We start from the raw sequence: 17,608 nt of genomic DNA, 5'->3' as shown, positions 1-17,608 counted from the left end.
GGTAGGAAGTATCAGCATAATTCTTCTTAGTCTTCTAGGCTCCTTTGCAAAAGGATATCATTTTTGGTTTTCTAATTCCTAAATCCATGGTCTCCACAGCTCCCAAGTTCCACAGAAGATGGTGAAAGTTTTTCTGCCGCCATTCTGTACTCTATCCAAACTTCTGTTCTTTTAATTACCAGTTGGATGTAGAAACTGGTCCCTTTTTTTTTTTTTCATTTATTTTTATTAGTTGGAGGCTAATTACTTTACAGTATTGTAGTGGTTTTTGCCATACATTGACATGAATCAGCCATGGAGTTACATGTGTTCCCCATCCCGATCCCCCCTCCCACCTCCCTCTCCACCCACTCCCTCTGGGTCTTCCCAGTGCACCAGGCCTGAGCACTTGTCTCATGCATCCAGCCTGGGCTGGTGATCTGTTTCACCCTAGATAATATACATGTTTCGATGCTGTTCTCTCGAAACATCCCACCCTCACCTTCTCCCACCGAGTCCAAAAGTCTGTTCTGTACATCTGTGTCTCTTTTTCTGTTTTGCATATAGGGTTATCATTACCATCTTTCTAAATCCCATATATATGTGTTAATATGCTGTAATGGTCTTTATCTTTCTGGCTTACTTCACTCTGTATAATGGGCTCTAGTTTCATCCCTTGAGCCCTGTCCCTTGAGCTCTTATTCGCTATAGAGCACCCACAGAGCATTTCATATCAGTTAAATCAAGCCTGGAGGTCTCCAAGGGTAGCATACTTATCGCTTTATTTGCCATGTATAATTTACATAACTAACCCTAAAGTTCCTACAGACGTGATGCCCTCACGTTGTAACCACTACGCTAAAACCCATTAGGTTTTTCCCTGGGCTTTTGATGAATCACTCCGTAACTCTCTGCCACAGCTTTTTTGGATCCGGAACCAAAATTTAAAGGACTTCAGCATCTAGGTTCTTTACTTACAGCGAGGACGCGGAACAAAAAACTGCGGGAAATGGGGAGGCATGCCACTCGGCGGGATTCCGTTTTTCACCCCACCAGCCTCTCCTAAGCCAGAGGTAGGCATTCCCCCATGGGCTCTGCGACCTTAAGTAAGTCTGAACGGTATAAACGCGATTATTTTTCTTCTTTCCATAAACCGGGCATAACGACTCTGGTTTATATATGTAAGCAAAACGTCGAAGCGGCGCAATTTTTTCAACCTCGAGAAACTATTTTTCTCCCAGGATGCCTTCCCCAGGGTGATGTAATTTTGTAAGCCAGCTGCAGCTTGGACGGCCAAGGAAGAAACTCATTCCCTCCTCCTGGGCCAAACTAGGTGGTCCCGGTCACGCCGCACCCTGAAACCTAGCCCGCCCTCCGCTCAGCTTGCGCTTTGGATTCAACTGGTTTGCGGGAAGTGAAAGGAGGGGCCGGCGCACCGGAGGGAGGCGGACCTTGGTCTCCAGGCAACGGCCCAGGCGATTGGCCAGCTCGTTTGCAGCCGAGGCCAATGGCCAGGCGCCTTGGAAACGGTCGTTGCGGCGACTGAGGCTGCGCGGGAGATTCGACTTGGGGGCGGCTGCTACCCAACGGCGAAGTTGGGACTGCTGCTGGCCTGGGTCCTCTCGCCATGGATAACCCGGAAAATGTTTTTCAGTAAGTGTGGGTCTGGGGGGAGGGAGAGGGGTGTGCGGGGGCGTGATCCCGGGCTGGAGGCCGCCAGGGGGCTGGGGTACCTGAGTTCGGGCCTAGTGGTATGCAGGTCCCTGGCCAGCCCCAGACCTGCCTCCCTTGGCCTTCCCGCCCCTTTCCTTGGGCCTGGAATTTGTCCCCTCCCTGCCTCACTACCCCCTTGCCTCCCCGGCTGGGCTGCGGGCCACTCGGGGGTCGTGGTAAGATGGAGCACAGTGTAGCCGGGACTCTCTGCTGAGACCCCGGGCCTTTGACCGAGCTGCCGCTAGAGTGGCAGTTTGGGGAGGGATTTGGATGAAATTGAGGCCGCCAGAGGTCCTTGATTGTAAGGAATTCTCCCCTGGGCAGATCGCCTCGGTGGAAGTAAAGTGTCTAACCCCCCAAAAAACTAACACTTGCATGTAGGTTTCGTGAGAAATTTTCGAAACCACTTATTTTAAAATTCTAGAAAGGGAAAAAACTTAAAATTGCACTATCCCATAATCCCACAATTATTAGAATCGTTGAGTAATGTGCACTTTAAGGGGAAGAATGTTCCGCTGTTTGTCATTTATGTTCACCTGCTAACAATTTTTAAAATTCCCATGCCTTTGCTTTTTATGACTTAGGTGATTTATCCAGACTGTTTCAAACGCATTTAAAATAGTTAAATCTTGTGCTACAGAAAGTAAAACTGGTTAGTTTTATTAACACCAGTGTAATATAACTTTCTAGGATCAAAAGACTCAGATCCTTAACTCTGCCTTCAGACTTTTTCTGTAGCCCAGACTGCAAAGGATTTCAATTTTACAGACTCCTCTACCCCCATTTTAAAATAGAAACCAGATATTTCTGACCTTATTTTGACTTTCCAAAGGCTGATTTGCACTAATGCGCTGAGTGTTTTCGTGTTGCTTTGTAGTGTATTTAGACTATATTACTGGGGAAGTGTGATTGGGATCAGATGGGCATTTTACTTTGGGCAGCCTAGTTCATGTTTCAGGAGAAAGTTATTTCATAACTTAAACTAGGAACTTTTATACTGCTTATAAATTGTGGGAACTTATCTGCTATGATGCACAAGAGGGAGTTTCAAGATGTAGTAATATTTTTTAACTTTTAAAAGTAAATACTATGTTTATGTGGTTAAAAAAGATTTAGGAAAGTGTTCACTGAGATCTTTATCTGACGGCTCTCCCAATGCCTTGTATGTAACCATTTTTTTAGTTTATTTTTCAAGAATGTAAATATTTATAATATGAACATATGTATGTACATATATCCGTATGTGTACAACTCCTACCTTTATTAAACATAAAAAGTAGCAGAGCATATGCACTGCTTTTTTTTTTTGCTTAATGCTCTCCTTGGAGATTTCAGTCTATCATTCCATAAATTCTTTTTTCATTCTTTTTACAACTTCATGATATTTCATGTACCATAACTGACCTGAAAAAGGACACTTGGTTTGATGGACACTTGGATTATGGACCTTCTTTGCTATTACGAATAGTGCCATGGTGAAAAATCTTATACCCATGGTGCTTTTCATGTATCTGTCCTCTAGATTCCCAGGAGTGGGTTTGCTAGATCAAAAGGAAATCCGTCTGTAATTCTGGTGATATTATTACCAGTTCCCTTGGCAGGGATTGAGCACACTCCCACCTCCAAGCAAGTTGGAAGTGTGTCTTTTTCCATTACTTCCCCTCTACATTGTTGTCATATTTTTGGAGTCTGGTAGATGAGAAGTTATCTCAGTGAGGCAAATTTCTCTCCTGAGAGAGGCTGAGTATTTTTCTGTGAAATACCTTCCGTTCATTTCTTAAATTGGATTGGGTTTGTTTTTTTTGCCCCAATTTCTAGAAGCTCATCCCCGTTTAGCATTTCTTTCTTAACTCTGCTTGTTTTGTTTATTTGACATAGAGAAGCTTTTTATTTATAAGTAGTCCACTTGCCTAGCTTTTTCTTTTGTGGCTTCTGGATTTTGAGTCACAAGAAACTTTGATTTCATTTGTACTGTGAGGTGACAGCTAGAAGAAAATATTACTTTTTTTTTCCCCTCGAAAAAATCATCAAACTTCTCTGATAGAAACCTGAAAGTCTTCCTTACTTTGGCTCTCTCTCTTACCCAATATTCAGTCCCATCCGCAAGTCTCATTGTCTCTTTCTCCAAAACACCCCAGTTCCACATTTGAACAGTTCCCATACTGGTTGGGACTCTGCAATAGCTCCGTAACTGTTCTCATCCCCCACCCGCTTCATCACTTAGAGACAGTTTTAACACACACATTAGATCTTGTCACCCCTCACCTTTCTCCTAACTCAGCTGCTTGGTTCTGGCCCTGTCAAAGGTTACCCTCTCAGAGAGGCAGGCTTTCCCTGACCACCCTACCTGAAGACAGGAAGTCCTGTCACACTCTTACCCCCTCTGTCTTTTGGGTTTGTTTGTTTTCCCCCTCTGCGTTCTTATTTTACAGATTTCTTTTTGTTGGTTTCTTTATCCTGCTAGCACCTGGGGCCTCTTGGAGAACTTTCTTGGCTTGGCTGGTTTATTTTTAAGCTGTGGCTGAGTATGCAGAAGTCGGTGCAAGTTCTCAGGGAGCTCCAGCCGCTGACTTCTGAGCATTGTCATGGGTGGTCTCCCTCAGGAACCTCATGTCCCATTGAGGCCCAGAAAGCAAACTATATCCTGGAAGTCCCGATCTGTGGGACCCTGGGCTATCACGCGCTTCCCTGGTGACTCAGGTGGTCAAAAATCTTCTTGCAATACAGGAGACTCAGGTTTGATCCATGGCTTGGGATGATCCCCTGGAGAAGGGCATGGCAACCCACTCCAGTATTCTTGCCTGGAGAACCCCATGGACAAAGAAGGCTGGCAGGCTGCAGTCCATGGGGTTGCAAAGAGTCGGACACAACTGAGTGACTAACCCTGGGCTGTCATGCACCTTTCAAGAGCTCTCTTCAGATCTCCAGCCGAGCTCCTAAGCAGCAAGGCGAGGGGTCCGGGTCGACGCCACACCGGGGTCCCAGTGTTGGAAGGAGGAGCAGCAAAGTTCTAGTGCCCTCGTGGCGGCAGTGACATTGAAACTGGAGACCTTTTGTGGTTTTTTGGGGGTTTTTTTTGTTTTTTTTGTTTTTTTTGTTTTTTTTTAACATCTATTTCTGCTTTATTGACTATGCCAAAGCCTTTGACTGTGTGGATCACAATAAACTGTGGAAAATTCTGAAAGAGTTGGGAATACCAGACCACTCGACCTGCCTCCTGAGAAACCTGTATGCAGGTCAGGAAGCAACAGTCAGAACTGGACATGGAACAAGTGACTGGTTCCAAACAGGAAAGGGAGCACATCAAGGCTGCATATTGTCACCCTGCCTATCCAACCCACATGCAGAGTACACCATGAGAAACGCTGGGCTGGAGGAAGCACAAGCTGGACTCAAGACTGCTGGGAGAAACATCAACAACCCCAGACATGCAGACGACACCACCCCTATGGCAGAAAGTGAAGAAGAACCAAAGAGCCTCTTGATGAAAATGAAGGAGAGTGAAAATGTTGGCTTAAAGCTCATCACTTGGAAAACCAATATCATGACATCCGGTCCCACCACTTCATGGCAAATAGGGAAACAGTGGCTGATTTTATTTTGGGGGGCTCCAAAATCACTGCAGCCATGAAATCAAAAGACTGCAGCCATGACTGCAGCCATGAAATCAAAAGACGCTTACTCCTTGGAAGGAAAGTTTTGATCAACCTGATAGCATATTAAAAAACAGACATTACTTTGCCAACAAAGGTCCATCCAGTCAAGGCCATGGTTTTTCCAGTGGTCATGTATAGATGTGAGTTAGACTATAAAGAAAGCTGAGCACCAAAGAACTGATGCTTTTGAACTATGGTGTTGGAGAAGACTCTTGAGAGTCCCCTGGACTGCGAGGAGATCCAACCAGTCCATCCCAAAGGACATCAGTCCTGGGTTTTCATTGGAAGTACTGATGTTGAAGCCGAAACTCCAACACCTCGGCCACCTGATGCGAAGAGCAGATTCACCCAAAAAGACCCTGATGCTGGGAAAGATTGAGGGCAGAGGAGACGATGCCTGGATGGCCTCACCGACTCACTGGACATGGGTTTGGACGAAGTCCAGGAATTGGTTATGGATAGGGAGGCCTGGCGTGCTGCATTCCGTGGGGCCGCAAAGAGTCAGACATGACTGAGTGACTGAACTGAACTGAACGTGGGAAAAAAATAGCTCAAAGAGACCTACAACAATTTGTTTTATTTTGATGGGTAAGATAGACATGTGTAATTTAAAAAACGGAATAAATATCATATACATCTCTAGATCACACGGAAGCACAGAGAAGTAGATTCCTATTTCTTGGACTTCCCTGGTAGCTCAGACAGTAAGGAAATGGCCTGCAATGCAGGAGATCTGGGTTCGATCCCTGGGTGGGGGGGATCCCCTGGAGAGGGAGACGGCTACACACTCCTGCATTCTGTCCTGGAGAATTCCATGGACCATATAGTCCATGGATTCACAAAGAGTTGAACATTACTAGGAGACTTTAACTTCACCTGTATGCCTCAATATGCTGTTGTTTATTCATTAAGTCATGCCTGACTCTTTGCGACCCCATGGAACTTTTCAGGCTACTCTGTCCATTGGATTTCCCAGGCTATCATGCTGGAGTGTGTTGCCGTTTCCTTCTCTATGGGATCTTCCCAACCCAGGAATCGAATCCACATCTCCTGCTTGGCAGGCAGATTCTTTACCACGGAGCCACCTAATAGTAAAAGGCATAACAAAGAAATTTGCCACTTGGAGACCCTTTGTTAACAGCTGCTTCCTGTAGAGCTACCTCCGCGGCCTTGCATCTTGCTTTCTTCCGAAAAAAACACTGGCTGCTTTTGAGTTTCTGACTTCTGAGTGAATACTGTTTTCATTTTTATTATAGCTTTGGAATTGGTGTTTCAGATTTCTATTTTAAGGTATATTCATGATAAATATGAAATATAACTTTTGCTTTCAGGAAGTATTCCTAATAATCCCATGTACCTATTTTTCTCTGTTGTAGAATGTTTGAAGCCCATATGCAGAGCTACAAGGGTGATGACCCACTTGGTGAATGGGAAAGGTTAGCATTTCGTTTATTTATTTTTTCTGTAAACAAACTATATGCTGCCCGGAAAAATTAATGCTATCTGTATTTTTTCTAGTTACATGCAATGGGTAGAAGAGAATTTTCCTGAGAATAAAGAATACTTAACAACTTTATTAGAGCATCTAATGAAGGAATTTTTAGATAAGAAGAGATATCACAATGACCCAAGATTCATTAATTATTGTCTAAAATTTGTAAGTATACTTTCAGAGGTATAATCACATCCCCAATCATGTTGTACTTTTGCTTTTTACCCTAGATTTTAGGATCATTTTTGGCTGTTTTTTATTTGATTCCTTATGTTTCTAAGTCATAACTTTTTTTTTTAAAGTTGTATGGCCAAAGACTTGTATTTTACAACCTTTTGACTTCTGTATTGTGGAATCCGTGATTGAATTTTAAAATCCTCCTTCTCTGTAAAGTCTGAAATGTGACAACAGAAGGTAGAAACCGGGCTTCCCTGGTGGCTCAGGTGCTATAGAGTCCGTCTGCAATTCAGGAAACCTGAGTTCGATCCCTGGGTCATGAAGATCTGGAGAAGGAAATGGCTACCCACTCCAGTACTCTTGCCTGGGAAATCCCATGGACAGAGGAGCCTGACAGGCTACAGTCCATGGGGTCACAAAGAGTTGGACTAAAGTGACCGACTAACACTTTTACTTTACAAGGTAGAAACCTTGAAAAGAAGGTTTGTTGGCTGAGAAGTGTGTTCAGGGAAGAGTAGATAAACAGGTGCTTTAGCACTCCCTGGTACTAAAGAGGGTTCCTGGGAGTAAATTAAATCCATTGTGAATAATTAAGAAAATATTAACTCTCAGAAATGAAATTTAGGGCTTAAAAGAAAAGGCTGCCTCAGGTTAGGCTTTCAAAGGTTGGATCTGTTCAACCTTGAAATAAAGGCTTGGGGCATGAGTTGTCATAAAATCATGAATAGAATAGATAAAGTAAACAGGAATTTGTTATCTGTCTTTACTAAGCTTCAAAATGTGAGTATTAGACACACCCTGTGGAATTTGAATGAGTACAACTTTATGTATTAATATTACGGCACAGAACCTACTGTCTTGGAAAATAGTGGGGGATGCTGAATTTCAGGGAAGGGGATGAGCTGACTTTGAGGCTTGCCATCAGAGAACCACACAGGCCTTCCCCTGTGCTGCCTCCGTGAAGACGACCGCTGAGTGTGGTTTGGACTGGGGGCCACACCGAGCCTGGCACGGCCCTTCTCTCACATCTATCTGCTTTGGATTTCTGCAGGCCGAGTGCAACAGTGACCTTCACCAGTTTTTTGAGTTTCTGTACCACCACGGCATCGGAACCCAGGCAGCTCCTCTGTACATAGCCTGGGCCGGGCATCTGGAAGGCCAGGGGGAGCGGCAGCATGCCAGTGCCATTTTTCGGAGAGGAATTCAGAACCAGGCTGAACCTCGAGAGCTGCTGCAACAACAGTACAGGTAGTTTGACAGTGAGACTCCACACAGTGATGCCTACCTTGAAAGGTAGTGGTTTGCTCTGTAAAGATTTTTATTGTTATGTTTGTACAGGGAAATGCTTCTCATTGGGGAAAATGTGGAATTAGTGTAAAGAAAAACTGTCCAGAAATACTACCATTAATATTTTTGAGCACTTCCTTCCAGTGTCTTTTCTGATGCCTGTGTATGTGCCTTAGAGTCTGTATATTACGTAGTAAATTGTCCTGTATGTCTGGTTGTATGTGCTGAGCTTTATACTGCTCTTAAGAAATTATGGGCTTTTATACCACTTAAAAAGTGGTTGTGAAGTCTGTCCCAGAGCAGTGTCATAATTTCATTGTTCTAGAATGGAGCATTTCTTTCCAACATTTTTTTTCCACAAAGACCAGCACATGGTGCGTACTGAGTCACTCAGTCATGTCCGATTCTTTGTGACCCCATGGACTGTAGCCCACCGGGCTTCTCTGTCCAAGGGATTTTCTGAGCAAGAATAATGGAGTGAGTTGCCATTTCCATCTTCAAGGGATCTTCTCGACCTGGGTTCGAAGTCTGCTGCATTGCAGGTGGATTCTTTACTGCTGAGCCACCAGCAAAAGCCTACAGTATGCGCATGTTGCAACATGTGGGTGTTGATACCCACAGAGGAGGGTACATTTGTTATGTGAATTTATAAAATACTGACATAAATGAGGCAAAAGGAGGAATTTTTCTAATGCAAGTGCGTTGGGTATGAAAATAAGCCCAGGGTTCTTTTTTCTTAATTTTGAAGCAAATCTAAAATTCAACTTTGCAATCTCTCTTAACCTCAGTCTTTATTAGATCACAGTAAGCTATCATGTTTAGTTTTCACTCTAATATAAATGCATATTAAACTGTGAATTGTAATCTGTATTGATTGATGCCTTTACTGTTGTCTTTTAGGATGTTTCAGGCACGCCTCACTGAAACCCATTTGCCTACTCAAGGTAAAATAACGCTTTCTAAAATATCCAAAGTATCAGTAACTTAGTCTCTGATTTGCACTGCCTTTTTTCCGTTAAAAAACAAATCCATCCTGTATTTATTGATTATATTATCTTAGGTAACGGGAAAGACCCTCTGATAATAATAATGCCTGCTTCATAGACCTGCATAGCAGGGACTCTGTCTTAGCACTTTAAAAGAAAAACTCACCAAAAAAAACAAAAAAGTTTGTTAATTTCATTGTATTTTTAGGATTTTCAAAAAGTAAAAATTACCCCAAATTGAGTGACGATACTTATTCTGGAGCACATCTGTTCTGAATTAAATGTATTTGATGCAACTTTTAAAGAAATGGAGTTTTGTTTTTCTTTTTTTAAGAAATAAAGATTACATTTCAGCATTAAGCATCGACTATCTTATCCTGTTTTTTAAATTAGCTAGAGTTTACATTTCTTTCAGGGACTTCCTTGGGTGTTTTGAATTTATTAGAAAATTGTTTCTACAACATTACTTTTATTTATAAGGTGTTTTAATTATGTTTTTGAGATAGTGTGAATGAGTTCATTTTTCAGTGCTACTTATTGAAAGATCAGGGGAATGTATTTGTATTGTGTTCATTTAATGTGGTTTTACCCTTATTTCTTTTTATTTCATGCATTTCGTGTCATAGTGAGAACGTCAGAACCTCTGCATGATGCTCAGATTTTAAATCAAATGGTAACATCAAAATCAAATCCAGGAAGTAACTCAGCCTGCATTTCTAAGAATCAGGTAATAATAGCAGTTGTAGTTGCGTGGAAACTGGGCAGGGTTGCATGGTAGCCCGCCTGCCATTCGTGTCCCTTGGGCAGCTCGTTTCTTTGCCCTTGTCTCCCTAGACTGACCTCCACGTCAGCCACCTCTGCTGTGGTGCCTTTCTGGGCCTGTCATCACCCACCACTGCCCACTTCCAGTATTAAATGGAAAATCACTCACTCTGACCGTAACTTACTGTACTCGTCTGACCTGGTGACACCTCCTGTCTTCGCCCCCCAGCAGCCTCTGTCCCTCTTTGCTCTGCGGGGCTCCCTTCCCTGGCTCAGGATTCTCTAGCTTGGGTCACACCCATCTGCAGACACCTGAGCCTACTTCAAATGCTCTGATCTTGGAACTGTCACCTCAATCAGAGCTTTTCTATTTCCTGGCAATTATGCTTCTTATTTCTCTGTTCACACTTTATGTTTTCCACATTGCCTGTGTTTCCTTTTCTACTCAATAATGCCAAATGATAATCTTTTTACCTTCTTTTTACTCTCCTCAAACTTGGGGCCTGACTACATCTACCCTCTTTGTCAGGAATTGGCAAACTCACTATTTCAATGAGACAGCAGAGGCCCTCAGATGACAGCTGTCCATGTCTGCCACCAACCAATAAGTAACTAGACCCTTGCTTGCCTTGGCAGGGGCCGGGCAACTCTCCTGCCCTAATGACTCATCTGCATGTGCACGTTCTCTCCTTTCTCCCAGCATCTTCCCTCCTCAGGGTACCAGTGCTCGTTCAGAGTTGGCTGTGGACCTGCTCTAAGCGAAGTGCTATGGCACTGCCTCTGTTCCAGGGACACACGTGTTAAGTCTCATTGATATAACACATTCCTAGAAGGAGACTATGAATTCCAGCTTTGACAGACACTCACATTATCCCAACTTACATCCTCCTCACGCATGCCATCTTCTTTGTTTCCTGCTGCCCCAGCTCTAGGCGTCTAGGCAGCAGAGATGGATCCTGTCCACAGTCACTTCCCAGGACCTTAGCTCAGGAGCTGACATGACACGGATGAGATATCCAGCAAATACTTGTCTAGTGACGGGATGCTGGCACTGGGGACTCCTGAGCAGAGAGCAGTACCAGGAGAAAATGTTAACAGTTTTTTTTCTAATGTAGCTATTTGGAATATTAATCTCATTACATTTAGGCCCTGTGGCTCAGCCCCTAGACTATGTGGGTCTCTCTTATTGGAACAACACCCACAGGTCCAGACACTTTCTTATTGGACTCTAGTTGTAAAACCTATCATAAAAGTGATCATGCAAACCAAGGCTTCAGCTATTAATGGTAACTTGAAAGAGCACATATAAATCTACTTGATGATTCAGAGACCCCTCAAGTGTTTTCATATTGTTTTCTGCAGTCACCTGGATGATGGATTCTTCTCAGATAAGTGATTATTTGTGTTTCTCTTCTGTCTTCTTAGGGTCCACAACTTTCTGGAGCAACACCTGCAGCTGGTGATAAAGGGTCGAACATGCAAGTATAATCAGTGCCTTCGTCTGTTACTGACTTTCCTTCCAGAGCCGTTTCAGTACACTGTCATAAATGATGTATTTTCCCCCGTTTCAGGGAACAAAGGGTGGTCACAATTTCTAAATCAGGATATTCTGCACACCCATCCGTGGCAGACAACGCTGATGTTCAGCAAGTTGTTATGTATTGCAAGGAGAAGCTTATTCGTGGAGAATCGGAGTTTTCCTTTGAAGAGCTGAGAGCCCAGAAGTACAATCTACGGAGAAAGCATGAACAATGGGGTACTTGCAGTCTTAAATTTGAGATAGCCTAAGTCACTTAACATGATTCTCATCTCTGAGTAAATACATTTGTAGTAGATAATTTACTGTGTTGAAAGAATCTCAAGAAAAAAAATCTCTAGCTCATTCCATCAGAAGCCTGAAAACCTTTGTTAAATACCAGTGTAGCAATCACGTTTGTCCAAAGCCTAAATTGATGTCTTGACAGCAAAGCTTAGAGCTGAAACAGCACTAAAGGAGATGTCCATGCCAGTGCTGTAGGTATTTTTAAGCTTTCAAATAACATCTGTATGGATTTGAGCTTCTGTATCTAGCAATTCTAAACCCCCGGGTCAGTTATTTATACTGTAAAGGATTAATTAAGAGCTGGAGTTGAAAAGAGATTTTTCAAAGCCTGCAGCTATTATGAGTAAGACATTCAGGAGCCCTCTGATCAGAGTGCTGTGTTATTCATGGCTGTGCCGTTCAGGGGATCACGATTCTGCAGGGAAACTGAATGTTAACAACAACGTCGGCACTCCAGTGTTGCAGCACGTGTTTGCTGTAACAACATGAACCTCAGAGGAAAATGAACCTCCGTTCCTCTCAGGACTTCGACACCATCTGACTATTTGTGCTGTGCCCCCATGTTGGCCAGTTTTTGTTTATTCATTGTTTCTCGTTTGGTTAACACCCGAGAGGACAGTCAGGTGACACTCTTGTGCCTTGCACAGATGCCACAGTCTGAGCTGGACAGTGTGATTGGTCTGTGATGTGGTTATGTTGACCAGTTGCTGGAAATGGGACCGACAGCAGTGTCCTTGACCTACTGACCTTTCAGTGCACTGTACTCTTGCTCCTTCTTGGGAAGCACCGAGAACCGTCTATCTTTTAAAAACACTTCCGTTTTCAAATGATTTGCACAGCTGTGATTGTTAAAAGTTCCGTTTTCAAATGATTTGCACAGCTGTGATTGTTAAAAGTTCTTAGTGTCATACCATGCTATTACCAAATATTTTTGTTGCTCATCGTGTACATTTTTATAACTTAGGCACCCTGAACTCAAAGGTAATTGTGCTGAGGATAGGTAAAAATTATAATTGAAAAGTAGATAGTATTTCAGTTCTAAAAACCTAATACTCTTGGGAAAAGACTAGTAAAAAATAGTTGCCATCTTAAAGATAACCTTTTGCTGATTTTGCACGGATTCCTCTGTTGACCTGAGTTTAAATCTCACGTTCAAACTATATTTTGTCTTTCCTAAAGTAAATGAAGAGAGGCATTATATGAAAAGGAAAGAAGCAAATGCTTTGGAAGAACAACTATTAAAACAGAAAATGGATGAGCTTCATAAGAAGTTGCACCAAGTGGTGGAGTTGTCGCAGGAGAACCTGCCCTCTTCCCGGGGGACATCTGAGGTGTGTGGGCTCCTCCCCGTCGCTTCCCACGCTCACTGCAGTGATCTCTGCTTCTGTTTGTCCCTTCCATGCTCTATTTTTAGAGTTAATTCTGATGTCAGTTTAGCTACTAGCTTTCCAAGTTATTCCCCCCTCCCCCTCACCAAGAACTGGTGGGAACGACAATCCAACACACTTCCAGCAAGGATGGAAGTCACGTTTAAAGAGCCAGGAGTCAGAGGGACACTGGATTTCTCAGTACCAGCCCAGAAACACTCACAGTGTGAAATGAGAAGGGAAGTTACAGAAGAGAATGTGTAGTATGTTTGTGTGTGTGTGTTTATATATTAGTGTATATAGTCCTTTTTCTGATTTTCTTTGTTTAGGAGAGGTACAATGACTGTTACAGAATGAAAATTCAAATATAATGATTAATTTGTATTGAGAAGCTGGCAACACCTGCAGGAATGGGTCTCAGAGCTTGCTTTTCCTATAGACTTACTGTGACCACATTCCTGTTTTAAGCTCCACCTTCACTTCCATTCTGAGACACGTTCAAGATTCTGCGCTTCTCTGGAGATCACCTCCTACGACTGCTATTTGAGGTGTCAGGATTCCTTTACTGTCATTTTAGTGAGGTTTTGGGAGGATGTGGATGATAAAGCACATGTTTGTGTCTTTAACCAGAAGCCTTTCTTAATGAACTTACTTCTGTATGAGTGGTCTGAGGATGTGTTTTCCAATGGCTCTCTAGTCGTCCCTCAGTCATTTATTTACCAGCTCAGCCTTTCCCTATTGGTTTAGAATACCTTTGTGCACGCTCAGTCACTTCAGTCGTGTCCAACTCTTTGCAAACCTAAGGACCGTAGCCCGCCAGACTCCTCTATCCATGGGACTTCCCAGGCAAGAGTACTGGGGTGGGTATCCATTCCCTTCTCCAAATGGAGATCTTCCCCACCCAGGGATCAAACTTGCATCTCCTGAATTGCAGGTAGATTGTTTACCGCTGAGCCACCGGGGAAGCCCTTAAAGTATCTTTATCATAGACTGAATTCTTAATATATAAAAAATCCATTTCTGAAATAACCATCTCTTTGCTTTGGTCAATAGTTTTCTTGGTCATTCCATGTTGTGTGTTTACTATAACTTTGTTGTGTGTTTTGATATCTGTAGAGAAAGTCTGATTATTGTTTTTTAACATTTTCTTCAGAAATGAATATTATGATTATTTTTAATCTTTACTAATTCAGTAGATAAGAAAATGGTGTAGGTCATTTAAATTATCTCTTTTTTGATGACTATTGAGAATAAACTTTATGTTTTGTCCATTTGTTTGTGAGATAACTGTTCTTGCCGTAGCTATTCAGTGTTTTCCGTAACAACTTGAGAATACTTTTACATGCTGAGGAATTAATTCTTTGTCTTCTAACTTGGTAATGTAAGAGTGTACATGTGTAGTCTAAGTACATGTGAGTAGAAGAGCAGAGATTCTAGTTAAGCTAAAGGCCTGTGTCCACGTCCTTCCCATGATGCGCCATGCTTTTGTGGCAGTTCCTACAGTTAATGTTCATGTTTGCTAGTCACTGAAGAGAAAATGGTCACCAAAGGCATTTTAATGGGAAGAACACCATTATGAGCGTTTGGTGACACTGATTTGTTAGTATTTCCCTTAAGTAAAGAAAATGCACCAGTTCTTAAATACTGATGAACGGTCGCGGCTGGTATTTAGTGGTTAGAAATATGAACCACCAGTTGACTCTGTGGTTAAGCTACAGAAGCGTCCAGCATATAGTGTGGCCTTGTTGTTGACTGTTCATTTCGGAGTACCTAGGGAGGTAGAGGCTGCCTCGGGAGGCCAGGCATCTACTGAGGACAGACGCCTTTCTTTGGAAAGCTGTAAGACCTAATTGGTAGCCTGTGGCTTTTTGTCTGCTTGCTTGCTGTGAAAGGTCAGTCCAGCGTGTTTGGAGCCACACACAGCCTCCCAGCAGGAACTGAGAGCTCCGGGTCTTCCAGCCATCCCTCAGCAGACCTCGAAGAACATGGATGAGAAACCCCGAGAGGCATCTTCTGTTCCTCTCATGGCAAATGCTGTCACCACTGCTTTGGTGTCCCCAGCCGTCAACCAGAGCGTAGCTTGCCCAGGTCCTCTGGCAGGCCAGCCAGGGACGGACGCCGTGTTTTCAGGGGCCAGCAGAGAGGCCAGGTGAGCCAAAGGTAACCCTAGAGACGCTGGTAGTGGGAGTGGTGTCCGATGGCTTCTTTATGTGACTTGCAATGGTGAGAGCAGTGTGTAATTGATGGGTAAGGCTTGTTTTTCAAAATAATTTTTAGATGGGCATGTAGGGAAAAACCAAATTGCCAAAACATCAGCCCCAAATAGTTCAGCCTCACTTACTCTGTTTCGAGAATATTTGTTGTAATTCATACGTCTCTCTTGAATTAAAAATTTTTGATACCCTGAAATTTAACAATATTTCTGTAACTCAAGAATACACAGCTGTTAAGCTGAAATTGCCTCTGCTTACTAATTCTGACTGAACATAATGTAGGGGTTATTACAGTCCAGACAGTTACTTGACTATTGGATTGTTACTTGAATACTTGATAGTGTGTTCTTCTCATGTTCCTTCTGCCTTCCCATTGGGACAGTTTGTGATTAATATCCATTATGCAGTATACCAAAATCTGTCTCATACACTGCTATGGAGGTTTCCCCCCCCAATTCTGAGCAGTTTTCCTAGATAGCAGAGATTATAATTATTGTCGTATCACTTGTTCTGTTTATATTTTTATCTTCAATCACTTTGGTGCTCCGTCTCTTTTTTGAAACATATAAAAACTTTTTTGCTTTTTCACAAAAAATGAAAGCGAGGCTCCCATCTTTCCCTTGGGCTGAAACCACAGATTATGGTTCTTAAGGACTATTTCTCCCTGGTGTCTGAATTAACTTTTACCAATGATTTCCCTTGGAAATAAGATTTAAAATGATAATGCTTTTGCAGTCACCTTAGGATAATAATTCAGACCTGTGTCCTGTATTGAACCACGTATGTAAAAAGTGAACTGCTGGGACTTCCCTGACAGTCCAATGGTTAAGACTGCACTTCCAGTGCAGGGGGTGTGGGTTCTATCCCTGGTCTGGGAACTAAGATCCCACAAGCCATGTGGTGTGGCCAAAAAAATTTTTTTTAAGAAGAGAACTGTGTGCAGGCTGTGGCTTCATTAGCTCTTCACAGTTAATTCTCGTGACCATAAGATAGTCACAACAGCAGTGACAGACCCTGTAGACATGCTGCGCGTCCAGCCATCCCTTACAAAAGGATGAAGCTCTTTAACCTAATGAACATTCAGATCTCAGAATCACTGCGGTCTGATCCTGGCCCTGGCCCTGGCCCAGGCACGAGACCGAGTGGACCCCTCACACTATCAGTGGCCTGGACAGCTGACTGTGGCAGAGAGAGCACCTTCCTCTGGTACTGCGTATAAAACTCAGGCCTTTATGGCAGTTTAGTGGGGGTTGTGAAATGAAGGGTGCCTTGCCCTTTTTACTTTCCATCCTCACAGCGTTCATTAAGGGAAGCAGTGTTAAACAGACAGATGAAGTCTACTATCCCCGCTGGACTTAAACCAGACTGTGACGTAAGTGTCTTCTGTAGCATTTTTCCCATTCTTGATCACTGTGAAGTCTAAAGGACGGGGCACTACGGCTCCACAGCAGAGGCACCAGCACTCCCCCATATCATAACTCACAAGAGCCACACTGGGCACCCAGGCCCAGAGCTGCCGGCCAGCCCCTTTGCCTGTGCAACAAATGGAATCGTTTGGATCAGGGAGACCCTTCAGCTCCCTTCCACGTGTACAGATGATTATCAGCTGTTCACGTCTATAATCAGTATGTCAAGCAAACACGAATACCTGGCCTTTATCTGTAAGAATTATTGTCCTCAAAAGAAAGAAAAAACAAAATCACTTACACTGTAGACCTAGGCAGTCCCATCTGTTTCTTTTTCTTGGTCATGCCACGTGCCATGCAGGATCTTCTCCAACCAGGGATCAAATCTGTGCCCCCTGCACTGGGAGTGTGGATTCTTAACCTCTGGACTCCCAGAGAAGTCCCCCATCTGTATTTTAAAAACAAGCTGGTAATCGCCAACATTTTTTTTTTTTTTTACTGTTCTTGAGAGTTAGTGTGTCTCAAGAGTTTTCTCTTCCAGGTGTGTGAACAAAAGTACTCATGAATTCAGGCCACAGAGCGGAGCAGAGATAAAAGAAGGTAATGTTTAATTGTAATACATTTGTGTCTAATCTCTGTTAGCTGGCCACAGTGTGTGGGGACTCTAGGCCTTAATGAACCTAATTGTCAGCTCTCAGAATGCAGGGGTTAAATAGGCCCTGGGCCATTTCCAATCAAGGGAAAAATC

At 43.2% G+C, this 17,608-nt stretch overlaps 1 protein-coding gene across 1 annotated transcript in view; it reads left to right on the top strand.

Annotated features, from left to right (window-relative positions):
- Positions 1-1,500: 1,500 nt before the first annotated feature.
- BUB1 (BUB1 mitotic checkpoint serine/threonine kinase) overlaps positions 1,501-17,608 on the top strand; it is a 34,517-nt gene continuing 18,409 nt past the window's right edge. The window contains exons 1-11 of the mRNA XM_065929828.1: positions 1,501-1,632; positions 6,725-6,784; positions 6,867-7,005; positions 8,069-8,265; positions 9,205-9,248; positions 9,917-10,017; positions 11,478-11,530; positions 11,624-11,808; positions 13,054-13,205; positions 15,134-15,390; positions 17,402-17,460. Coding sequence (XP_065785900.1) covers positions 1,607-1,632; positions 6,725-6,784; positions 6,867-7,005; positions 8,069-8,265; positions 9,205-9,248; positions 9,917-10,017; positions 11,478-11,530; positions 11,624-11,808; positions 13,054-13,205; positions 15,134-15,390; positions 17,402-17,460 — 1,273 coding nt within the window. The 5' untranslated portion in view covers positions 1,501-1,606. The remainder of the gene's footprint in view (positions 1,633-6,724; positions 6,785-6,866; positions 7,006-8,068; positions 8,266-9,204; positions 9,249-9,916; positions 10,018-11,477; positions 11,531-11,623; positions 11,809-13,053; positions 13,206-15,133; positions 15,391-17,401; positions 17,461-17,608) is intronic.

Source organism: Muntiacus reevesi, chromosome 3, assembly GCF_963930625.1.
Source record: "Muntiacus reevesi chromosome 3, mMunRee1.1, whole genome shotgun sequence".
Taxonomy (NCBI): Eukaryota; Metazoa; Chordata; class Mammalia; order Artiodactyla; family Cervidae; genus Muntiacus; species Muntiacus reevesi.
Note: the sequence above shows the minus strand (reverse complement) of the source record. Positions and strands in the feature narration are given on the sequence as shown.